Source organism: Anabas testudineus, chromosome 16 (assembly GCF_900324465.2).
Source record: "Anabas testudineus chromosome 16, fAnaTes1.2, whole genome shotgun sequence".
NCBI lineage: Eukaryota > Metazoa > Chordata > Actinopteri > Anabantiformes > Anabantidae > Anabas > Anabas testudineus.
In genome coordinates, this window is record NC_046625.1 from 20,581,805 (window position 1) to 20,606,153 (window position 24,349).

The 24,349-nt window shown below is 40.8% G+C and overlaps 3 protein-coding genes across 6 annotated transcripts in view; 1 reads left to right on the forward strand and 2 right to left on the reverse strand.

Moving 5' to 3' along the window:
- Positions 1 to 1,285: 1,285 nt before the first annotated feature.
- LOC113169562 lies at positions 1,286 to 3,580 on the forward strand. Its single transcript, XM_026371075.1, has 5 exons — positions 1,286 to 1,495; positions 1,885 to 2,026; positions 2,221 to 2,259; positions 2,438 to 2,584; positions 2,719 to 3,580. The coding sequence occupies exons 1-5, from the start codon at positions 1,412 to 1,414 to the stop codon at positions 2,931 to 2,933; spliced, it is 627 nt and encodes a 208-aa protein (XP_026226860.1). The 5' UTR covers positions 1,286 to 1,411; the 3' UTR covers positions 2,934 to 3,580.
- A 242-nt stretch (positions 3,581 to 3,822) lies between these two features.
- On the reverse strand, positions 3,823 to 7,527 carry iqcg (IQ motif containing G). 2 transcript variants are annotated; one of them, XM_026371074.1, is made up of 10 exons: positions 7,461 to 7,527; positions 6,981 to 7,110; positions 6,804 to 6,838; positions 6,584 to 6,706; positions 6,311 to 6,395; positions 6,060 to 6,221; positions 5,859 to 5,933; positions 4,245 to 4,376; positions 4,075 to 4,164; positions 3,823 to 3,970 (listed from the first exon to the last, which is right to left on the reverse strand). In XM_026371074.1, exons 2-10 carry the CDS (start codon positions 7,107 to 7,109, stop codon positions 3,857 to 3,859), a joined length of 945 nt encoding a protein of 314 aa, XP_026226859.1. In that variant the 5' UTR covers position 7,110; positions 7,461 to 7,527; the 3' UTR covers positions 3,823 to 3,856. The 2 variants fall into 2 exon arrangements, with proteins under 2 accessions (XP_026226859.1, XP_026226858.1); XM_026371073.1 differs by having other exon boundaries at positions 7,370 to 7,502.
- A 1,371-nt stretch (positions 7,528 to 8,898) lies between these two features.
- The window catches only part of LOC113169558 (protein spire homolog 1-like), a 28,899-nt gene continuing 13,448 nt past the window's right edge, over positions 8,899 to 24,349 (reverse strand). Inside the window, exons 4-18 of one of the 3 annotated variants that reach the window (XM_026371071.1) lie at positions 23,835 to 23,960; positions 20,526 to 20,600; positions 20,017 to 20,181; positions 19,663 to 19,749; positions 18,831 to 18,960; positions 18,092 to 18,133; positions 15,332 to 15,495; positions 15,156 to 15,249; positions 14,822 to 14,964; positions 14,314 to 14,493; positions 12,957 to 13,094; positions 12,720 to 12,790; positions 12,600 to 12,627; positions 12,182 to 12,474; positions 8,899 to 11,279 (exon numbers count right to left, since the gene is read on the reverse strand). In XM_026371071.1, coding sequence (XP_026226856.1) covers positions 11,024 to 11,279; positions 12,182 to 12,474; positions 12,600 to 12,627; positions 12,720 to 12,790; positions 12,957 to 13,094; positions 14,314 to 14,493; positions 14,822 to 14,964; positions 15,156 to 15,249; positions 15,332 to 15,495; positions 18,092 to 18,133; positions 18,831 to 18,960; positions 19,663 to 19,749; positions 20,017 to 20,181; positions 20,526 to 20,600; positions 23,835 to 23,960 — 1,992 coding nt within the window. In that variant the 3' untranslated portion in view covers positions 8,899 to 11,023. The remainder of the gene's footprint in view (positions 11,280 to 12,181; positions 12,475 to 12,599; positions 12,628 to 12,719; positions 12,791 to 12,956; positions 13,095 to 14,313; positions 14,494 to 14,821; positions 14,965 to 15,155; positions 15,250 to 15,331; positions 15,496 to 18,091; positions 18,134 to 18,830; positions 18,961 to 19,662; positions 19,750 to 20,016; positions 20,182 to 20,525; positions 20,601 to 23,834; positions 23,961 to 24,349) is intronic. The other 2 variants (XM_026371069.1, XM_026371070.1) reach the window with 2 other exon arrangements.

Below are 24,349 nucleotides of genomic sequence, written 5' to 3' on the forward strand. Positions count from 1 at the left end.
ACAACAGGGCGTCGGGCGAGCGTGCGACATGTCGCGTCAGCGCCCCCTGCGGTCATTTCTGGGATGTATTTGTAGGTTTGCCCCTCAAAGTGCACACTCAGCAGTCTTCACACCAGTCACAACAAGTGCGGGGGGCCAGTGAAATGTAAGGTTGGGTGAACATGGAAAAACAAAATTACTAGTAAAGTATATTTACATTATTACACCAAGAACATAATCTGACTTTGAAAAAGGCAGCACAGATGATCTCATGGCCAGACATTTCATAGAATGAAGTCTCACATCCTCACTTGTTTTATAGCAGCTAAAATATCCCCAGAGATACACTCCTCCTACCTCTTAACCACGTGTGCTGTCACCCACACCCTGGCCCAGTACACACGCCTGTAGTAATCATCACAACAGCTGTAGTAATCAGGAATTCCACTATTAGATCATTATTTTTGTCTGACATAGCCACAGTTACCTGCACTGCCACTTGTATTCATTATTAGATATTTACTTTAATGTTTGTGAGCACTTATATTATAAACAGCATCAAATGTAATAGTCTATTTTTTAATATTGTGTTGTACTTTTTAAGGACTGCACTTGTATTTGAAGTGGTACATCTACTTGTAGTGGAGATATTTTTAGGGACGTACCTGCCTTTTTACTTGAGTATTACATTTATGTACTTTAGTTATCTTAGAGCTCGTACAGGTTTTCATACTTCAAGAGATAATTCTCTGAATGCTTCTCCAGTTTACCTACATCATATAGTAGCACAGTTATGTCCGAGCAGGTCCTGTGCAGCTGCAAATACCTGCACTGCTGGACAAAACCTTTCCACATGCCAGTGGCATCATTTCCCTCTCTTCACTCAAATCCTGCAGTGCAGAGCAGGTGTGCGCCACCTTTTGTATGCCAATAAAGACCAAGAAGCATTCATCTAATTTTAATAACATTTATTCATATTTAAATAAAGTCCAGCGTAATATGCTTCGTTTTAAACGTGTTGATATGAGTTTATAAGTGCACTTAAGGCTTCAGGAGAGTTAAAACTACACCAAGCGCTCGTCCAAACCTTGGAAAACCACAGCTTGGAATGAAGAGACCAATTGATTAATGACTTAAATGCTATTTGTAGAAACATGCTGAGAGTCGAGCAGGATGATCAACAGCATAGGACAACCCTCTGTTATTGTTACATACTTTTTTTTTTCCATATATGCAAACTGAAACCTTGACAATCACTGGACAAAGGTCTCAGTTCTTACTCCTGTTCTCATGCGAAACCGGGGAGGGGGGAGTGGAAAGTCCAGGTCGAGGTGCGCATGTGCCCTACCATCGGCTGCTTATCCTGTGATTACTCTATATCAGAGGGAGTGAGGAGTGTCTGACAACAGATCATCATCCGTGCTGCTGAGAGATGGACAGCTCCGACACAGCACCCCAGAGACCAGGCAACAACAGCTGTTTCACAAAAATGAAGAAAAGACCTCCGATAAAGCAGGTGCGACTTCTCATATTCCCTCAGATAAAACCTTTATATGAAATATATCTCCTTGTGTTTACCTCTAAACCTGCTCCTATTGCTCGATTGTTGTTTTCTTTTCTTTCTTGTTGCTCAGTTTGCTCATGCTTTTTTTTTTATCCCCTTATATAATTAAGGTTCATTAAGTTGCTTTAAATCCGTATTTGAGTTGTGTAGTAAAACGTCCTCCTTAGTTGCGGTGAGCAGGAAGAAAAGTTCCCCGCCTCAGAGGCTTGAAGTCGGCGAGAGGCACATGACATGTGACCGTGAGGAAAAGCACGGCGTGCTGTGGTTTCCCACTTTGACGTGTCGCCGCTGTTTGAAACCCTCATGGCACAGATGTCCCTTTTTCTGCTTCTCGCCTCCAGGTGATGCTTTGGAAAACCTGCAACTTGCACAGACTCCTCCAGGTGGTGCAGCGGGTGGTGCAGAAGAGCTGCAGAAGAGCCTGTCAGCTGTTCTGCTGTCCAACACGAGCCGCGCTGTCTGACAAGCCCGCAGGCTGCCCTGGTAATAATATAATCATCACACTTAGCAATACTGGCCTCTCTCTCTGCTGTCACGTAGCAGTCCAGGGTTTTTATTAGACTGTCTCTAGAGCTGAGTGTGTCTGTTTAGTTAAAACACAGTTAATACTATTATATACTATAATTATATTTATCCTAAGTGAAAATCTAACAACACCTGTCTGATTGTCTTTAAAGCTCAAGATGACCGACCCACAGCAGCAAAGACTACACAAGGTAACTTTAATTATCAGTGGTTCAAGAGAGATGTTTGTCCACATATTCAGGAACTTTGCCATTGTGGTGTATTCCTGTCATTACGTCACTCTAGAACTACTTCCCATATTATTATTATATAATATATATTATTATATTTCTTCCCTTTTCACTTTACTCCTGCTTGCCCACTCACCAGTGGCTCTCACGAACCCGCCGTCGACCATATTGATAGTGAACATCAGCAACTCCACTCTGATCGGCTGCGTCATTGGGAACGAAGCCTACTCGTCTGCAGTGGCGGAAAGTCAGCCTCTAATGCAGGAATCTGCCCTTCACATGCACGGTGGGTAAAGACCAGAGCTTACTGCTCAGCACATTTCTACAACTTTGAGCTCCACATTGTATCGTTTGCATTTTTTAAACATATCACAGCCCTGAGAGAAGTAGGACCCTCTAATTTGTTTGTGTGTATTACAGATCAGATGAGGTGCAGCTGCAGCTGGGGACAACAGGGGGCAGAGCAGATGCCTTCTCCTCCACCTCCTCCTCCTGTCTGTCCTCTGCTTTCATCACAAGAGCCTCCGAGAATCAACATCCACAGCTCTCATCTAAACTACGTCATCATCGGAGACAACAACTACATGCATGCCGAGCACGCTCCAGTGACTGAAACAGAAGAACCACAGATGTGAGGCTCTGACCACAAAGAGATGACACAGACACTATGCACTCTTAAAAAACACTGTTGCTATTAGGAGAAACGTTTGGATGTTGTCCATCAGTTTCTAGACCACTTATTTTGATCCAGACAAACATTTATAAGAGTGAATGTGCCAAGAGTTTGGATTATAACATGGTCAGAACACAGCAAAACAAATGGCTTATCACACATTTTACAGAGCGCAGGTTGGCATACTCACACAACTGCAGTGTAAAAGTTACAGCCCCCTCAAAGAAACCACAAACCTTATCCTGAAATAAGTCAAAGGCTTTCCTGTTTTGCAACCCCGGGTCTTCTGTCAGACATTAAAGAAGAAAGCTGAGAGCAGGTGGAAATTTTGCTGCAGTAATTTCCCCTCTTGTTGTTTTTCTTTCTAATGACTCAGTTGACTCACTCTGTGGGCATCTGCACTTAGTGTAACCTATGGTGTGATGTGCTGATTGATGATATTAGCTTCCTATAGGACTCATAAATTGTATATTATGTGTGTGCATAGACAGACAGTACTAACAAACTGTGTGCCTGTGACTTTAATTCTTATCATGTCATGATAATGGTGTTGATATACAGTGTGTTGAAATGTATGGCCCATGGTCACTAAAAGTAGAGTACTTAGTAGTGTTTGTTTGGATTTTTTTACCTTTGTATTCAGGTTATAGTGTACATAAAACATGTACATAAATGTGAGAACTTTAAATCACAATGTTACAATTGTGCCAAATGATATGATGATATCAGTGTTTCAGTTTGCCTTCTCAAATATTGTCTGAGTGAGTCTGGGTGTTTAACTTATGTTTTTTAATATTAACATATATTTTAAATAAAAAAACGAAAAACCCTAACCCTAACATTGCATCATTATTTATTTACATTATTTCACTGTGGAGAAGCAGCTCACTTCTTCTTCTTCTTTCCTTCTTTCTTCTTCTTGCCTTTCTTGCCTTCATCTGTTTTTTTAAAAGTGCCAAGGCCTCTGCGGACCATGCAGCCTCTCCACCAGGCCTGTAGCTGCATGGGTAAAGGTCGCAGGCCAAAGTGTAGAATTAGGCATTGGTATACTAAACAACAGGATGGTAATGCTCATATTCTGAGTTCTGATTGGATGATTTTACCTTTGTAGCAGCTCTGGCCTGTTCCTGCTGTTGGCGCAGTTTCTCCTGCTCCTCCCTGTCCTCCATCACCACCTGCTCCATCTCCCTGAACTGAACATAAATCAGCATCTCATTAAAGTCAATCTATGAGTGAAACAGTTGTGTCATGTCCAGCACTGGGAGATTCTCACCGTCCTCCTCATTTCCGACAGTTTGTCCCAGTTGACTGTTCTTTTGCAGGATACACTGTTGAGCTGCTGCTCCTTCTCCTCTAGCATCTGGTTAGTGAGCTGCTGCCACTGCTGCAACTGCTGCTGCAATTCCTGATCAGCGGCAATAACCACAAAAAAATTAGCAGTAGTTCAATTAATTAAACTAGATCAACTATTGACTAGCAACAGCAGCTGCTATAATAGAGTCTACATCATAAAGTATACAACTTAAAGACCATTAGGAAACAACAGCAGGAAGAAACCCTCAGGAAACCCCACAGAATATTGTTGTACATTACGAAGTGTTATTTAGGGAAACAAGTTTTATAGTTTGCTCTTGATTAGCCTCTAACACTGCTTCTTCTTTTTCTGACTGGCTTCCCATTTTGTTTGTGTCATGTATGCTTGTGACAACACACAAGTGGAGACAACACAGCAAGAGATCCAGCAATATGCCAGCAAAGGCAGCAAAGAAGGGGTAAAAATGGACATGATGTAATTAACAGCATAATAGGTGACTGGTACACTGTCCAAAGTTAACTCTGCCTCTCACCTAATGACAGCTGGAATTAGCCTCAGCTCTCCTGTAAATCTTAACAGACTATGTTAAGATTTTAATTTTTTGTTTTCTGCTTGTACACCAGTAAACAATATGTTATTATTAATCCATCCATCATCACTGAGTCATCACTCAGTGATGATTCTCCCTGCTGTCATTAGGTGAAAGGCAGAGTTCACTCTGGGCAGGCAGCTTTTATAATGATGGATGGATGGATTAATAATAACATATTGTTTACTAGTGTACAAGCAGAAAACAAAAAATTGCCTAACTACCTGGTGGGTGAGTAAGTTAATGGGAGAATCATCACCGAGTAGTGCAACTTAGAAGAAGAAAGACTTTAATCGTCATATGTCACAATGAAACTGGTCTTCTGTATTTAAACCATCCCCCTGGGGGGAGCAGTGGACAGCCACATCCAGCGCCCAGGGAGCTAGCATGGAGTGTCTTGCTCAAGGACACATCTGGTCTCTATGATGGGTTTGAACCCTGAGCTTTCTGCATCTAAGGCCAATGGTCTACCCATTGAGGCACCAGGCCGCCAACTTAATATAAGCTTAAAGGATGTTAAGCCTAAAAGAGTCTAGCTATTAGATGAGTTTTGCAGATATTATATACACATAGGGCTAGAAGTGGTCATGTTTTGTGGTCACAAATAATACCTATGGTTGAAGTATTGCCTTGTTACAAACAGAAATGCTGTATGATTTCAACTTTTACAGACTAATAACAGGATGCTGAAGATACTAAACACTGTAGTACTCCATCCTTATGTTGAACTCAAAGACCTTAAACCCCAGGGCCACCATTTTGCAGCAGGTATGGTGACCCCTAGTGGACTGAGGTGATTTATATATATTCAGCAACTTCATTTAGACTGAACCACAGGTGCAGTTTAAACCACAGTTTGTGAGGATATAGCAGGTATGAGGTTTAGCTTCTAAAACCTAGATGTACATCAAAGCTAATGACAGAGCAAGACCAACATTTAGACAACAGCTGATAGAATAGTGTGATGTTAGGATTAGAGTTACCTCTTGTTGATTCTGCAGGAATTTCTCAGCCTCCTTGTGAACTCTCACCTCCTCCTTCAGCTGTTTCTGCAGCAGCTAAGAAAGAAGAAGATTACAGATAACATCATGTCAACTGAAGCCTGGAACTTTAAAAGTTTTTGTATATGTAAGAAAAACGTTGATCCTCCATCAGAGTGCAGACAGATGCACTGTCGGACCCACCTCCAGCTGGTCCTCCAGCAGCTTCTCAGCCTGACTGGTCTCTTTTTGTGTCAGCTGGAGCTGCAGCTCAACATCTTTCTCCGCATTCTTCTTCCTGCTGGCACTTTTCAATGAGTGCTCGTTCGCCTGATGCCTCAGGTCTCTGCTGTGCCTGTTCAGTTCCTGAGGGATGAAGAATTCAAAGCGCTGAACTTGAGCATTCACCAACATGTGGACACATCTGTTCTCAAGTAGAATTTCTCTCTTCTCACCTTTAGTTGCTCATTTTTCTGTTGGAGCTCCTCTTTTTTTCTCTGCAGAGCTTTTCTTCTCTGCACTAGCTTTATTTTTTCCTCTCTGGGTAGAGAAACACTCAAATTAGTGTCACATCAATTTCCTTCTTTATGTCCTTTGCTTTTCTACTACGTCTTTCTTCTACAGTGGTAGTCAGTGTGTCTCCGCTGCACTCTCACATCTTGTTGTATAGGTATATTATTACTATGAAAATGAGTATTCATTTGTTTCCAATTGATGAAGTGCTGGACCTTTTCAGATTCTCATCCATCTTCTTCTGCTCCTCTTCCTCCATGACATTCAGCATAGAGCTGAAACTCTGCTTCTCCTCCAGCTCTAAATGCAGCGTATAAATCTGCTTTGAGATGTACTGACTGCTCACAGACACAGAGAAAACTTGATCAGAGAAAAGTTTCAGCAGCCTGCGATGGAAATGGTTTTCTGTCTGATTATCTGTAACCTACAACTCACCAGTCCCTCCTCAGCTTAGAAAGCCTGGCTCTCTCCTAAGCATAGACACACACAGTTGGCAGTGAAATACTTATTTTGAATTAATTGTCTATAATTTTATTTCAGATCTTTTTTATTTTACATGTGTCCACTAATCTTATACAAGCAGATCAGTTCAAATAGCAGTGCGAAGTTCACCTGTGCTGCTGCAGCGCCCCGCTCCCTGCTGATCTGCACTCTCACAATATGACCCACTATGTCCAACTGGTTTGAACAGTCCTCCAGCACAGCTGCGATTCCGAGACTCTGGATCCGGGACAAAGACATCCTGTGGACGTGTGGGACATGACACATTTTGTTCCGCATTGTGATCAAATAATAAAAGCAAGGCAAACAGATGATCATCTATGCTTCAGTCACTCACTAACATACAGACTTTACCCTAAATCCTACATTAAATGCAGCAGTATTCAAAGTGGAGTTTGGTTTACAGCTAACGTTAGTTAAAAAGCTAACGTTTTTAGCTAACTAACTTGAATCATGGGAAAAGACGACAAAAACCGTAACATATCAATATTGTCACCTACTTCTGTTTTCTTTGTAACACAGAATCTCACTCTGGCTAACTAATAGTTTACCCTTTAAAAAAAGCTATTTAAAACAGCTAACGCTAGCTACCATTAGCCGGAAGGTAGTGTGACAGTTTACATGTTACTATGGTAACACGTTAGGGCGCAGTTTTTTTCCATGCTACTTTATTGAACAAGCACAAATATGACAAAAAACAAAAATAAACAAACAAACAAAAATAAAAATAAACAAAAAACAAAAACAAAAAATAAACAAAAACAAAAAACAAACAAAAAACAAAAACAAAAAATAAACAAAAACAAAAAACAAACAAAAAAATAAACAAAAATAAAAATAAACAAAAAATAAACAAAACAAAAAACAAACAAAAACAAAAATAAACAAAAATAAAAATAAACAAAAAACAAAAACAAAAAATAAACAAAAACAAAAACAAAAATAAACAAAAACAAAAAACAAACAAAAATAAAAATAAACAAAAACAAAAAACAAACAAAAACAAACAAAAAAAATCCCGGCTGTATTTGTTGTTCATTTGTTTACTTTATTTAATTTGTGACATATAAATAATCTTAACTAGTTAGGGGCTTGAAGGCCAGTTATTTATTGGTAGTTTGCCACTAACCCCAAACACCATGAAGTGTTCCTTTAACTTAATCTACCCACATGTCTTCCTCCTCAGAGTTTATGTCTAAATTACATCGAGTGCTGCTTTAATTTGAATACGTGAGTCCCTGTGACCCTGTCTGAGAAGTCTACTAATATGATTTTGCGAGGTCAAAGCTGAATATTTGAATCTGAGGGAACGTGGAGCCTCCTCTGTCCCTCTCTAATGACCTTTTGACAACTTACCAGGTACTTTGTCTGCCAGACATCATCATCACACAACGCCACCTACAGCAGTCACCTTGTTATCAGATTGTCTCCCTCAGATCAGATTGCACCTGACACTGTCCCCACATTCTCAGCCGCTCTGTTTCACCATATTCACGATTGTCTTTGCCAATTTGTTGTTGCCTCATCCTGAAAGGTTGATCCTTTGTTTGTTAGATACTTATATTAACAGCACTGTGGGACTGTCCTACTGTACATTAACTTGTGGTGTTTTCTACAAATGATGTTTTTACTGTATAATTTCCATGATACTGCAAACTTACAACAAACACCAAAACCTTAGTCTAACTTTGGGTCTTTTTATTTGGTGGGCATGGGTCCAAACTCTGGCATGGTAAGTTAAACAATCACTGTGGAGATCATTTTTTCTGGAGATGAAGTAAAGCTGAAATGATAAAAATGCATGCCTTCGTTAAATAACTGACAAAGTTTTACGTTACAATTGTACATAATAGTAAAACTAGGATTCTCAGGAGTTGCATTTCTCTGTGGGACGTCTGTCTGTGACAGAGCAGAGACCAAGCCAGCGTACACCAGAAGCCACCAAAGGATAAACAGGAAAAAAAAAAAAGTTTTTTAATATTTGAAATATTCAACAAAGAAGATACAAAGACATTGGTCGGATATTGCATTTCTGTTTATTGTTGCAGTCATCATTTGTTGCTCTCTCTGCAGGGAGTTACAGCACAAAGGTAATACAGACTGAAAGTACGAGCTACACTGTAGTACATGCACAACGCTGTCTGTCACGCTGTGAGGTTTCTGCTGAACGCACCAGTTTCCCTCTCACAGCTCTACAGCACTCTCACTGTCAAGATATCACCGAAGCAGCAAATATCGGATCTACAAACAAACCATTCGAAACAAAGTATGTACAGTAGCAGTAGATGACTGTTCAACCTATGATTGTGACCATAAAAGGCATTTTTAAGGCAGAAATGTCTCAGGAAGAAGATGAAGAATTTGGTGGAGAAATAAACAGACATCCATGCCGCAAGGACTTCTTCCTGCAAATAAGACTATGATAAGATTATGAGACTAAATCATATGATATATATCATATATCTTTTTTGCTTCCTAAACTTTGAGTTGTGAGCTGGATTGTATTAACTGTACAACTGAACCAAAACGTTAAAATGAGGTTATCACTTCTCTTTGCATAATGGAAAAACACATCTCATTAAGGAACGATTAAAATGTGATCTATTCATCAACGTAAATGACATTTAAGAATACAGAAATATGTAAATAATATATATGATTTGCCGTGTAAATAATTAAAAGGCAAGTTTGAAAAATGCCACACATGCTACTGTGAGTGATAATGTTTCTGCTCCTGCTTCTGTCCACATCTGAATGACAGTAATTAAAATAATGGATCCAAATGAACTTGCTGAGGATGAATGTCTGCTTAAGTAATGTGGTTTGGAAACCCTATTCCCCAGTGAGGCTTCAGACAGGAGTAGTTTATTGAAGAGGTTATTGAAACAGGTACTGTATATACTGAATAGTGTCCCTGATTTTCATCTTCAGCTTCCTATGGTTCTAGAGAGGACTTTCATACCATTCACATGTATGTACTCCCCCAAACTAGACATGTGGGATGCAAGTTGAAAATCAGTCACATTTAAAGGGAGATCTCTAAATTCAAACTGAGCTTGATACTTAGATACATTTCTAACATAACCTCTGTATGATGTGGGAGAGTGAAACATAAGATGGCACAGGAAGGGAAATGTTGGCTCCAGCACTTTGGAGCCTGAACCCATTCACAATAACACTGACCATTTCTAAAATCAGCTGTTGAACTTGTTTTGGACGTTCAATACCAAATCTCTGGACCAACAAACTACCTACACAGTGGTGATGAAGCAGACGAGCTGAGGTTTTTTTGTGTGTAAACCACCCAGAGATGTACAACTTCAACCTTGAGTCTATATCTACTCTAACAGCGAATCACAGATCTGAAACCACATTTTCTCTGTCATCTTGATACACTTTCATCGCAGATAGAGCTCAGGGGAGATGATTTTTCTTTGAGTCACACTGAGATTAGAAAAAACAAACTTCCTATTTGGCACTAAATCTGCATGAAAACACATGTTTTCTCAAGGTAACATAAAAGAGATATGAGGAAGCATTAGCTCAAGTATGCTCAGTTGAGAGGAAACTGGGAAAGTCACACTGAGTCTTAGCAACATAGTCTAAAAGCAATGGGGGGATTATCGAACAATCATTTACTCTGTACTTATGTAAAAAACTAAATTGAAACCCATACAAAATGTACGGTTAACTATTTTATATGTGTCGCCCTTGCTTTGCATCATGGTCTCTCTGCACTCCTTGTGTCTCCTGCAGTTTCAGTGTCGTGTCGGAGGAAGCCAAACAGACTCCAGTCCTTTTTTTCTCTCTTGTGCTTATTAATTTGAATGTGGACCACGCTGTTGTGCCATCAGAGGGGTGTGAGGCCAGTCCACTTTGAGGCATTGCTCCTGTCTCTTTAGTCCAAAGGCGGTGGCCAGGGATTAAAGGATTGTCATATGGTAAAAAAAAAAGAAAATAACTACAATTTTCTGTTGTCTGGAGAAATTGCACACGATGATTAGGACCCAGCAACAAAAAAATACACTGTCCATTATTGAGGTTCATCTCAGCCTTTCTGGCAGCTTTATCCGACTGAAGTATACATGTACAGTATGATAATATCCAGTGTTTAGTCTTTCTGCGTGTGCCTAGACGCAGCCAGAGACAGAGTTTCAGATCTCACTGATTGTTCGTTCCGAGGGACGGTACTCCTCCCTTCCTTTGGGGGAGGACATGTATAAGGACTGGGTCTTGCGTTTTAAACGAGCTCGCTTGGTGGCCAGTGACAGACTGTGCTTACTGGAGGCGATTATGTCAGAGATGAACTTCTTGCAGTCCACACAAACCTCCATGGTGGCCCAGTCCTCCGTCAGTTCTGGGGGAAGCTCCAGTTCATCGTGAGACTTTAAAGAGCCGTGCTTCGAAAACCTAAAAAACAGAAACAGGAAAAGAAATAAAACATTTCTGTAATAAAAATGTTATGTCACTGTTACTCTCAGATCTCAGTTTCTAATAAATCAACTCTCTACTGGAGAAACAGTGAGTATGAAAACAGCCATTATCTACCCTAACAGATTTTCCTGTCCCTCCCATCCCCTCCCATTACGCTGAGTGGTGGCATCAATCACATAAAAACTGAGACAGGACAATAGACTGTAATTGTGGATTTTGACAGTAAGTCATAAAAACCAGATATACAGGAACAGAAAAAACCCAAAGGAGAGGAGTGATGGTACCCTTTAAATAAGAGATGTAAGTCTTAGTAATAATTCAGTTTCATTTCAGTTTAAATTGAATTGCAATAGGATGGTCAACTTAACAGACATTCATGTTTTTTTAATGTACTTTTATGACCTTAGAGCCTTATGGATCCTCAGAAGTGACATAAAGCAATTACAGGTGATGAGTCAAATTTAAACTGATGAGGCTAATAAATATTCATTAAGTTAGAATGTTAAAATGGAAAAAGAAATATCAAGCTTTGTATGCTTTCCTTGACTTTCAATCAGGAAGAAAAGCACCATGCTTAATAAAGTACTTTGTATGTACAGTACAGTAGGTTCCTGGTTTCCTTGTCTGGTAATAACTTATTTAATCCACTAGATGTCAGAAACAGTGTACTAACTGAATGAAGGACAGGTTGTACTAAACACTCAGTATACTGGCTTTGCCTTTAGTATGTGGTTGAGTCATTTCTGCAGTTTATGTTTTGGAACACATGACGTGGTCTCTCTAGCTGGTTTACAAATCAGTATAGCTCATAAAACTCTTAGTTCCAGTAATAAATGTGAGAAGAGAAACATGCACACTCGTGACTTCACAGCTCTTACTTAGACATAGTCTTCTGGAGGTTGTGGCGTTGTGGGCTACTGGAGGATTTGTCAGATTTAGCAGCAGCTGCCGCTCCTGAAGGTTTTCCAGCTCCTTTAGATGCTCCCGCTGTTGCTCCTTTCAAAGTGGGGGACGCCGTGGCACCGCCCACATCCGAAGGTCCCGGTCCTCCAGATACAGAGAGCTCTTGTCCAAGAGCAACCATGGCACTTATCCTGTCCCTGGGCAGAGTGTTGGTCGAGCCAATCGAGTAGATGGGCAAACTGGAATAAGGTTTGGATGGCAGCCGCATCTGTAAGAGAGAGATAGTATGAATGTAAAAGTAAAGAAGTGTAATGTTTACTGAGAAATAAATTTTTTATTATGACATGAACAACAGTAATATAAAACACTACCCTGTTAACTGATGTGACCTACCTTTTTACAGCACTGTGAACACACTTGTCTGCAAGTAGCAAATAAAAGACAAAGAGGAAGTGGTGAATAAAAGAATTTATACCTATTAGAAGATCAAGATAGTGATTTTAAATGTTTTACTTTTTGCAAAACTGGCAGATGTAGGACCAGGTGAAAAAAGAAAACCGTTTGGTTCGACAGCAGAAACAAAGCTGCAAGAAAAAAAAAGACAAATATGATGTTAGAGTTAAAGTAAATGATGTAACCCAATATACTGCCACTAATTATTTCCCTCAGTTTAAGCAAGACATATGTGCTACTCATTCCTAGTGCTAATCTTCTCAGTGTTTTATACAGTTTTATAGGAGACGAAGTTACCTTTCCCTTCTTCATAGCATGGTAGATATCTTTATACTGCTGGAACTTCTCCAGTTCTGCCTTCACCAGCACCTGTCTGATGTGCATCACCTCCTCCACTGTCAGGGACAGACACTCCACAGGGAAACAGAACTCCTCCTGCAGCAACACACACACACACACACACACACTAGATTCAGTGTTTATCAATCAGTCCACGAACAGTCGTCCCTCTGTACCTTTCAGAGCAGCCTGTGTGGGTCCAGGCTACATTTGAGTCGCAAAAACGTTGTTCATTGTTCGCTAGAAAAACAGGCAGATTCTGATTCAGAGAGGGCTCGTGATGTGTAAACAACTAGAAATGTAGACATTTCCAGCAGCGGGGCAGAACATGTGAATGCCTCACAAGCTGATTGCATTGAAGAACTGTTCCAGCGTTGCTGAAGTTATTTATTAATTCATACTGTTTGAAACAATGTACTTCCCTGTGCACCTGTTGTGTGGTTGTGTTATTGGTTGACGGTGATTTCTCTGTGTATTCTGAGACAAAGGCTGTCGACACTGCAAAAGCCTCTCAGCAGGGAAAGCAGTGAATGCTGAGTTTCATCTGCCAGAATTCTGCCGGTGGAAACACTGAGCTTTGTGCTGTTATGACTGAACAGCAACAAATCATTTCCAACCACATCAATTATTCATTTGAAGATGCTCTAATCGATATACAAACGGGTGACAAATGAATCCTCTACCCCTTTAGTGAGAAAAGCTGTAAACAATAAAACAAGGATCTTTTATTGATGGTCAGTGTAAGTTCCTTTATTTTCTTGTGTCCATCTGCTCACTGTTACTTCCAGATACAGTACAGTCGATATAGTGCTATATATGAACGGTAGATACGTTTGATATCCTCTAACTGATGCAATTCTCTCTTCTCATTCCCTTTTTTTCCTGCCACCTCTCTAATGCCAAGAAGCTACAATACTATAATATATATATATATATATATATATATATATATATATATATATATATATATATATATATATATATATATATATATATAATATGTTGCATTGTTTTTAAAATCACATAAACCAAAGACATTTAGATTCTAAATGCATCACAGGACAAATAAAATGACAGGCTAGAGCATATTTAATGTTGTTTAGCTGTAGCTACCTACTGATGATGTGGAGTTAAGGTGTTTTAGCACTGAAGTAAATTGTATTCAGTAGGTCATTAGGTGATCACAGTGGTTTGTAGTCAGTCTATCATCTCTGTTCTACTGTTGGTGAATGACATCTAGCGAAGCGGGGTGTTTGATGAAAGGATGAGCAGCTATGGTTATTTTATCAGGATGGTCTGAGGGCGACTGGCAAACCTTGGCTGGCTTTCTTCCACTGATGTAAATGTTCCTGCACAGAGCAAAAACTGACTTCATCAAGCCCAACACAAACGCCTCCACAGGGTGGGAGCTCCGCAAAGTGTGGAGAATGGTGGGAGAAGGGTGGAAGAGGAGGAGGAAGGAGATCCAGGAACGAAATGAGACTAGGATCCCAACCTGAATGAGAGAAGGTTAACGCGTGTGTGTGTGTGTGTGTGTGTGTGTGTGTGTGTGTGTGTGTGTGTGTGTGTGTGTGTGTTTGGGAAGGAGGAGATCAAGTAAACATTCAGTGGAGGTGAAGATGAGCATGAGTAGAGGGACATAATCCAGGAAGAGGTCATGAAAACAAAAGGACGAGAGGTGATCCTGATGATCCCTTATCTACTCATTTTCCCTCCATTATTTCCTCATTTCTAATTATTTGATTAATTAAATTTGGGTGATTTGTGAACAAAATCAAAAATAATGTACATGTAATGCACATTGGAAGAGATTTCTGACTCACCAGAGACTTTGAACTCTGCCTGGACGGAGGCTGAAACAGTCGGACGTTAGTCGGGGTTTCCTTCTCGATAGAGTGTCTCCTCTGGGGGGTCTGACGCCTTTCTGGCTGAGGTGTGGAGGAGATTGGCAGGAACATGGGGGGAGCTGGTGTTCACAGACAGTGGGTAAGAAACGTTGAAGAGAAAAAGAATCCACAGATCGTTTAATAATAGGTTAATAGGTCTGTCTGATTATAAAGGGATGGTGAGGCTGTATTCAAACTCTTAGATCAGTGTGTAACTTAGCTGAGGGGGTCACTGAGCTGTGAGAGAGAGGTGAACTGATACTTGACTCACTTTTCTTCCCCACTGCAGACTCTGGGGATGTATCATCCATCAAAGACGTAGCCACGCTGGAGCTGCTGGCTGATTTGCGACCGACAATCTCATCCTGGATGTATGGAACAGAAAAGCAACTTAATCACGCAACCCAAAACACAAACAGCAGAATAAATGCACAAACCCACACTCACGTCAGAGTCAGAGCTGTCCAAGTCAGCGAGGCACGGAGCCTTCAAAAGCCTTTTCCTCTGAGGTACAGACTGAGATCCAGATGGTTCTACTCTGGGAGATGCTGATCCATTGGTCAGAGACAGAGAGCTGGACGTCCTCCTGCCCATCCGTGGACTAAACTCATCTGCACAAAAGCCACACAAGAGACGGTTATACAGGCGAAGAGGGAAGGGAATCTCAAACCTCTACTGATTCTATGCATCCTCAATCTGCTCTCGTACAAAATCTATCTGGATTGTATGAGTGAGAGGTCAGAGGATGCAATGAATCCTTTTCACAGAAGACAGAGGTGTGAGATCCATCACAAGGGAAGGGTGAGTTACTGTAAGTTGCTCTGAGGGGAGACGAGGGAGCAAGCTGGTGTTACACACAGCACATGGATGCCTCTTTCATAAAATATTTAGACTGTAAGCTCCTAAAATGAGATTATCACACCTGATAGCCCCCATGGGATATTTCTAGGGGAGCTTAATCCTTGAAACAAAATGCCCCATTTGACATTTCTAAACTGGCAAAGGAGTCATTGCTCCAAAACAATCCATGATAGCTAACCAACCAATCTAACAGACTCTCATTTCTGGGAGTGAAAAATGGAGAAAGTACAAGAATCAACCGGAGCAGAGGGTTTAGAGGGAGGGAGAGATGGAAAGGGCAACAAGCAAGTGCTGTAACAGACCAATTAATCTAGAGGATCCTCTCAGTTGTGGGAAAAGCAAAGAGTTCATAGTCTCAACAGGAGCTTAGTTTGTGCTTCTAAACTCGAGCTGACAGTCTATCTCATATATATATCATATTTAGCCACCATCGCACTACTGTACCTGATTACCTCTGCTGGCTCTTCACATTCAAATAGTCAAATAGAGGAGATATTAGTTCACAGCCAGGGGCGGACAGACAACGCCGTTAGGTTAAAGGTGAACAAGACCTCCCAGATCACAGCGGGGCTCATACTTTACCTAATCCTGTACGGAACAAATCCTGTGGCATACTGCGAGTTTTGCCAAAACCTAAAAGGGGACACCTCCTTCATTAGGATACACATCACACATCTGTCATTGATTTGTGTTGTTTCTGTTGAATCCACCCTCTCTCAAGCACATATTGTTACTTTTTTGTACTGTAACTGTCATCTGGTATCAAGGTGTTGCTTGTAATCAAATATGGCTGTATGAGCATATCAGTGCATTCAAAGTGGGATCTTCCAGCTGTGAGTCATATTGCACTTAAGGCTACTGTTAATGACCTTTCTTTCGTTTTCAAAGAATGGTTTCATTTACTTGGAAAATATGTATTAACATTCTTGCCCAGTATGTTAGATCCCTAGATCAATAGGATCATCAATCTGTTTTGTTTGTGCATCAAATATGACCCTGGAAGTGGTTACCAACATCTGTTCACATGTCAACACATTTAATGTATGTACTGTTCATCTTATGTACAAAAAAAGCCTTGGGCAAGTCTACGAGCTTCCTAACGATTCTATACCGTTAGGAAGTCATTTCAGTGCTCGTGACAGCATTTTACAGCCGTTCCTCTTTCATTAGTTGTGTATTGGAAATCTTGGTGGCTACGCAACACAGCCCAGGAGCAGTGACTTCCTGCGGTCAATGCTTTAATCTTGTGAAATAGATTTCTCCTTCAAACTGTATTTCTGATTTCTATTAATTATGTTTATTAAGGTGTCCGTGGGTACTGTATCTATCATCTCCCCATAAAGTAAAGAGCAAAGCAGCATCAGACTGATCACTCTGTCCGCGCTACTGATGCATGATAGAAGGAAAGTCTTTACACACACACAAACACACAATATCTGACAGCATGAATGAGTGAGAGTGATGTGTGATGAGACACTGGCTGCAGTAGGAGGGAAAGTGGAGCACAGCCTTTTTCTGATTTCTCTGCCACAGCAGTGTTTCCCCCGTCACCTCAGTCAAAACTGTCTCATTACATTGTTCCAATGCATTTAATGCAAAATGCATGTTGCTGCTGCTGCTGCTGAGAGAATCTACTGTACCTCATGGCAGTATATCATGGCGTGTGCAGCGTAGTGTCCACTGCTGCTCGGTACATGTGAGGCTGCACACTGATCCATCTGCGCTCTGAATAAATTCTGCAAAGTCACCGTGGCACATGAAAGATCCCTTTTGTACAACACTGGTGAATCTTGAAGACACAGAGGTGGCAGTTACTCTTTGGGTTGTTCCTTTTCATCCCTTGAGTAGAGGGCTGGCTGCACACTTCTACTTAAGATTCACCTCACTGCCGTACATTCAAGGGATTATGTTCTCAGCAAAGGTTTCTGCAGATCGACTTACTGAAATCTAAAGTGTTCAGTGACACACAGTAACAAGCAGGGGCTGATTTTTTTTCCAGAGTTATATAACTCTGCCCCTTATATTGCCTTGTGCAAAAGTAAAAAAACAAAGTAGTCACTGCCTTTGTCTTTTTCAAGCAGTACTAATTGATTTTACAAGACAAACTGATAATGTCGCTGTGCCAGTCCACCTGTCTTCTTACTGACCTGTGTCTCACCATTCACCATGTTTCACCGCAACAGAACACAGCCAACCTTTACCAACCACTGAAGCGTGATATGAAATATGTGTGTAGTTTGCTGGTGTGTGTCCGTGTGTGTTTGTCTGAGGTGGGAAAGCAAATGAGCAGCCACAAACAAAGAGGATAACAGAAAGAAGCCAGGTAAGCAGCGAGGGAGACTTTACCTGACGCATCAAAACTGAAAGACATGCTAAGTGGCCGAATTACTGCAACGAGAAACAGTCATGGCATCGGACAGTTATTTCTTGTGATTAGGAGAAAAATGAAGGCAAGACTTAATACATGAAAATGAATTTGTTGTCTTCTATTTGGTAATAAATGCAAGGGTGAAACATGTTAACTGTCTGGTTTGCTCTCATTCAAAATAGGAGAAAATAGGATTTGAAAAAGCTACAACCAATAACGAGGAGTTAGAAAGCAGAAGCAAAACTGTTAATGTTAGTAGAATTGCAGACACTTAGCATTATTACCAATGCACATAATCCATGACTTTATTGCAAACAATATAGTCAACAAAACGATAATCAGTGTTAGTTGCAACACAAATATGAAAAGTTGGGCAGCATCAGCTACAACAGCAAAACGCAAAGGCACAAAAATAGTGTTGGAAAGTGTGAGTGAACTAAAACATAACTCAAAATCTCATCTGATTGATTTGCACTAGATGCCCAGCAGGAGCAAGCATCAGCTCCACACTTAAAGGCCATTAATGTCAGATTGATGTATGGGTTCATGTGTAGGAGAGAGAGAGAGAGAGAGAGAGAGAGAGAGAGAGAGAGAGTGTGTGTGTGAGTGTGTGTGTGTGTGTGTGTGTGTGTGTGTGTGTGTGTGTGTGTGTGTGTGTGTGTGTGTGTGTGTGTGTGTGTTAAAATACCAGGAGCAGCAACAAAGACGCTTCCTTACCCAGCCGCCCCCTGCGGACCTCATCGGGTGAGACGGGTCGAAGTTTCCTCTCTGCCTTGATTTCCTCCAGGATCCGCTCGTGCAGCGTGGGAGGAGGCTGAGTCTGCGGCTTCAGCTTGCGAGCTGACACCTAGCGCAGATGACGATGTGACGGAGGGTCAGACACAAACACACTGATAGCCAGGAGCTGCCCTGCTCCTCAACACCTCGTCAGCTCCTGTGACTGACTGGTCACCTCATTACCCAGTGTTGAGCATCCTGATACAACAGCACCTGCTAGATTTATATCAACTGACAACTGATGAACAAAGCATTTTACTGAATTTATGCTGTAGTGAAACTTGACTTAGAAAACTGCAACACTCTTTTTTTAACATACGACTACTCTATCATTTTTATAGCTTTAACATAGCAATTTCATTTAGATTTGTTTTACACACATAAATAGAATTCTTCTGCTTCTGTTACTTCAGACATAATTTATTTTAAAAAGAACATAAACTTTTTTCTTTTTATACTGTGGTGAAATACTGTTTGATATTATTTTTATCTACCAGAAAACACAACTGACAACTGTAAAATATCCCACTTATTAAATATGTAAATCAAATTCTTTAATAACCTTACCTAAGGGTTCCTATATGAAATTCATTTAAACCAGTAATGGCCTGAAAAAAACAAATAGAGCTTGGGGGTATAATGTGAGAGCTGGTGAGAATAATGTTAACAAGGGAACAATTAGCAAGTAAAACATTGGCTAAGTATTTTTTGTCATCTGAGGTTTTCACAGGCTGTGCAAGGATAAACTCAAATCCACCTTAGTTATACTCACAGGGTTGAGAGGCGGTCTGGACCTGATGAAGTCCAGGATGACTTCATGAGCGCTCTTCTTTAACCTGGGTGGGATGTCTCCATTCACCTTGAACAACATAACAAGATTTAAATAATAGAGAAATGGATTTATTCCTTCATTAACTAGTAGTCCTACTTCTTTTTTCAGGAGGTTATGTTCTAAATGGAGTCGTGACAAGTTGAATAATGTCACATTGTAAGATATTAGGATGAATTTCCCAGCCTGCTCTAATTATGCAACAGCTACATGATTTTCTGAGCGATTTCCTCCAAGACTGAATCAACATAAGCGCGGCTAACAGGAGCCATTCGCTTCTCCACGATGGCCACTCACCATGACTTTGCGCAGTTTGTAGCGTTTGGACCTGATGTCGTCCATGAGCATCTCATAAGGGGTGAGCTGGTACTCGATGGGGAGAGGGTTGTACTGACGCTCCTGCACCTTCTTCAGCTTGACTCCTTCACGCAGGTCTCTCATCACCTGCACCCAGAATCGAGCCTGATGGAGGAAGCAAAGGGCCGAAAGGAGAAGGAAAAAATACCATGATCCATTGAAAATGAACAGTCATCATCTGTGCTCTGACCTCTCTGTGCAAGCAGAATAAGGAGGCTTCATTAAGGAGAGTGACTCTGTGGTTTCAGCATGGTTCCTAAGAAGTTCTTTTACCACTGCTTATTTAGCGTGATGCGTTCATAATTTTTGCAAACATGCTTACAATTCAATAATTAATATGAGAACAAAGAGGCCTTGATTATTTTCTAATGCATTTCTGATTAATTAGACTCTGATAAGGACAAGTGACTAATTGACGGAGTTCAGAGGTCAGGAGTCCAGCGGCTTACCCAGTCAGCATTCTGCAGCTCATTCAGGTCTCGGCCAGGCTCCTCTGACGACTCTTCCTCCATTTTACGGAGGTTCTGGTGGAGAATGAGAAAGAGATAATGTAAGAATAAAATAGTGTTCTGAAAGACAGTGAGAAGTATCAGGAAAGAAAGAGGCTACAAAGAAAATAATAACGAGCCAGCATGAGAGCCAACAGAGTCTTTCCAGTTTAGCCTGGAAAAAAACTTCACTACACCAGTATCGGCTCTCAGAAAAGAAAATCTTAACACAAATGAAATTTTTACGTAAGCCCAGCTCCTCCATTCTGACACCTGTGTGAACCTGCACAAAATGAAGCAATTAGAGTGTTGTGCAACACTGTCAGGCTGACTGACAGCCTGTTTGGGAGATATAAAGAGCTAACCTGTATTTCTCTGCTGCTCCAAAATATGACAAGAAGAATGTGAAAGCAGTAATATATTGCTCCTGGTTAATATTTGATGTGTCACATCACAGCAGAGGAGAGTTCGATAAGACAATCACTGGGGGTCTGACCAGCTGACTGCAGAGATAAGCCCTGAACCCACAGGGGAAATCACAATTCAGCATCATCCTACTAGGGAACAATTGCCTGGACTAGACAGTAGTCAGTGCAGCACTACATTACACACTCACAGCATAATGCATTTTACTGCATCATATTCCTGCAAGCATGCAGTTTATACAGTGCTCACATTTTACAGAAGGCAGCTCTGAAGTACTTAATAGATTATAACAGCCCATCAAATGAAAACACTGCTAATCTAGCTAGTGAAGAGTGTAAAGAGGCATTAGGGCGCTCGCTTTTAAACTCCATTATCTCATTGGTATGAGGAGCAGGACTCCAAATCACACCAAAGCCACATATTTCCATTTCAAAAGGTCGATTGATCTGTGTTCTCCAAAGACAACACTCGAGTTTAAACCTTGCAGAGCAGCTCTTGTGTGGAGAAAACCAACAGTCACGCTGCTGCATATCCACAGGAGTAATTAGGGAACTTAACGAATGCATCTGCAACCTCGTTGTTTTTATTAAGTAGCTAATTCTCTTCTCTCTGTTAGTCATTTTTATCTCCCAAGAGCTGATTAAAAAAAGTCATTATTCTTGAACAAACAGGAGTTTCAGTGAACCCCCAGCAGCAGGAGTGCTGCTCTGTAACAGAGCCACACTGGCAGCTTGGTGAGGCAGCACTTAAGCATAGTAAAGCTTTAAGGTAAACGTTAACATCAGCATGCTCATAGGCTCACAGTGAGAATGTAAAAGACTCCTGCGGCTATAACTAAACATCTTAGTAATAATAGTAATCATTGCAATACTAGTATTTGTCCTCCTGCCTGAGGGTTTCTTCTAACTAATACACAGCAAATGAGTAGTTTAATCTGTTTTATAAAGGGCTGTAAAAATGATAAACATAATATTGATCATCTTTACTTTCAGATTGTAGTCCCCACATTTCTTTTTTAGCTGCTTTCTGAGCCTTCTCCACCCTGCAGTATAAGAGAGTGTCTGCTCTCCCCCACCAGAGAGTTATGTAACCAACCAAATCCCCTCTATTCATTCAGATGCATTACGCGCACGAAAAGAGGCAGCAGCAGTAGCGCAGGGCAGGAAGGAACCCTGAGGTGGAACGTACACACATCACGGGAAATGTTCCATCCCACAGCTGAGCTCTAAAATGCTCCTGAGGAAAAACAAAGCCCAAAATGAGTCCTGCACTTGATCTTAATGAATGGGTAAGAGAATACCAAATTACAGGCCCTGTACGGCAACAAGACGTGGCTTTCTGTTTAATAGAACAGCCTAAATGGGAACTTCAGCTTGATGAAAAGGCTTGAGAATTGGCTTGGGGAAAATGAAAATGTGTTCATAATGCATCTGGGATGAAAGAACCACGTTATCAATCCATACTCATTTTCCCCAAGTCAATTTTTAAGCCTTTTCATCAAGCAGAAAGCAGCGACTTTGATGCACACCGTGCAAAAATTTAAATCAGCGTTCAGGCTTTATCCTTCATTATCTGCAAATGAAGCGTGGCTTTGATATTTGATATGTGCAGCATGTGCCTCCCAATCATAGGAGATTCATGGTACATCACTGTCAGTCCCTCCGCGCACACAAGAGTCAGCGCGTCTTTGGGTATTTTCATCTATGTCTGACATGCACTGCAAACAAGTCGCTCCTACCTCACAGTGGCCCAGTTCGACCTGTCAGTCAGACGGGCATGGTTGCCTCAGGCTATTAGGACATCACAACATTGGCCACTTGGTAGGAAAGCTGCTGATAGCTGCTGTTTTGTGCTGATACTCACTGCTGTCAACAATTTTATGCCAAAAAATGGAAACAAATATTCCCTTTGCCAGAATGGAAAATCCTCTGGAACAGCAGAGCTTGAAGTTAAAGTCTGCAGCAATATTTTTTAAAGAGCATACAATAGATGGATGAAAACTGGTACTATGAGGATGACAGATTTCATTATTTGCACAAAACAGAGCTTCTATTGGTGTAAACGATGTAAGACATGTAGGGTTTTGCAGGTAATGCATTGCTCTTTAAGTATTTCAGGACCTTTAAGTAATTAAGTCTAAAGATGAGAACAAGCTGTTAGTGTAAGCTGTGTATCAGAGTTATTAGGAGCCATACGATGAGTATTAATTTATTTTCTTCTTTATTCACAGCGATTACCACAGATGCCTCTGCTCTACCACCCCTGTCTTCATGTCCCTGTGTGTCTCTGTTCTGTCAGTGCCTATTACTGCACATGCCACTATCCAGCCCTTGCGGCATAAGAGATGGCTCATGCAGGAATAGATGGGTCACTCAAATATGAATCTTTAATGCACCAAATCAGACATCATGCAGTTACTGTATATTCACTACAATTGGTTCTTGTTACATACAAGTAGTTTTAATTGTGAATTGATTAAATTTTAAATCTATAGTATATACACCCAATACTAGAAATCATGTTTTACAACTAAAAACATTTCTGGTTTTAAAACACTTTGCCAAATGGATATGAAGTGTTGTCAGTGGTATCCACAGAGAGTGAGAGTCATGTTAATTAGTTGGCTGTATGGAATATGTAAGGTCACGGTGATAAATCACCTGATGTGATGCTTCACGTTGTTATCCACAGCCCCCACAAAGGTCATCTTTTAACCTTTTATTACAGGGGAGCTACATACATGTACAGAGCAACTTATTATATTGCAAGAGTTTATGCATTCACCCTCTGCATAATGTGTTTAGAGAGAAGTCCACATTCTTGATGATCATGATAAGGACCCACCTCTTTGGCACTCCTGATCTTCTCCAGAAATGTATGCAGTTCCCTGGTTTCTGTGTACAGAGCCCGACACACTGCCTGGTAGTGGCTGGGGGCATCAGACACACTGGGTAGATGAGCGGTACAAAGCTATAGTGGGAGACAGTGAAGCACAGAGACATTTTCAGTGCACGATTCACTCAAATGCATTTATTACAAACACGACTCAGAGGGAATAAGTGTAATGACTGAATTTACTGGTGTTCAATATTTACATTTACATTTAGTCATTTGGCAGATGCTTTTATCTAAAGCAACTTACAAGTGTGGAAAAGGTACAGGGCAAAGGTATTTTAAGTGTAAGGGGGTCTTGCCTAAGTAATAATAATCAGATACTATAATAATAGGACTTCAGGTTATGTAAAGCAGCATCTGGCTGCCACGCTGGAGGAGCACATGCTTTCTAAAAGTATCATGTGGCAAATTAGCATTTTAAAACACTGTGTTCACTATGAAAAAATAACACAGTGTTTGAACGG

Bases quoted from the DNA above. Each gene is read 5' to 3' on its own strand.
- LOC113169562 (XM_026371075.1), top strand. From the start codon at position 1,412: ATGGACAGCTCCGACACAGCACCCCAGAGACCAGGCAACAACAGCTGT. The intron at 1,496-1,884 runs GTGCGACTTCTC...TCTCGCCTCCAG, and splicing joins AAAGACCTCCGATAAAGCAG to GTGATGCTTTGGAAAACCTG. The intron at 2,260-2,437 runs GTAACTTTAATT...CCCACTCACCAG, and splicing joins AGCAGCAAAGACTACACAAG to TGGCTCTCACGAACCCGCCG.
- iqcg (XM_026371074.1), bottom strand. From the start codon at position 7,109: ATGTCTTTGTCCCGGATCCAGAGTCTCGGAATCGCAGCTGTGCTGGAG. The intron at 6,222-6,310 runs GTGAGAAGAGAG...TTCATCCCTCAG, and splicing joins AGAAAAATGAGCAACTAAAG to GAACTGAACAGGCACAGCAG. The intron at 5,934-6,059 runs GTGGGTCCGACA...CTTCTTTCTTAG, and splicing joins TGCTGGAGGACCAGCTGGAG to CTGCTGCAGAAACAGCTGAA.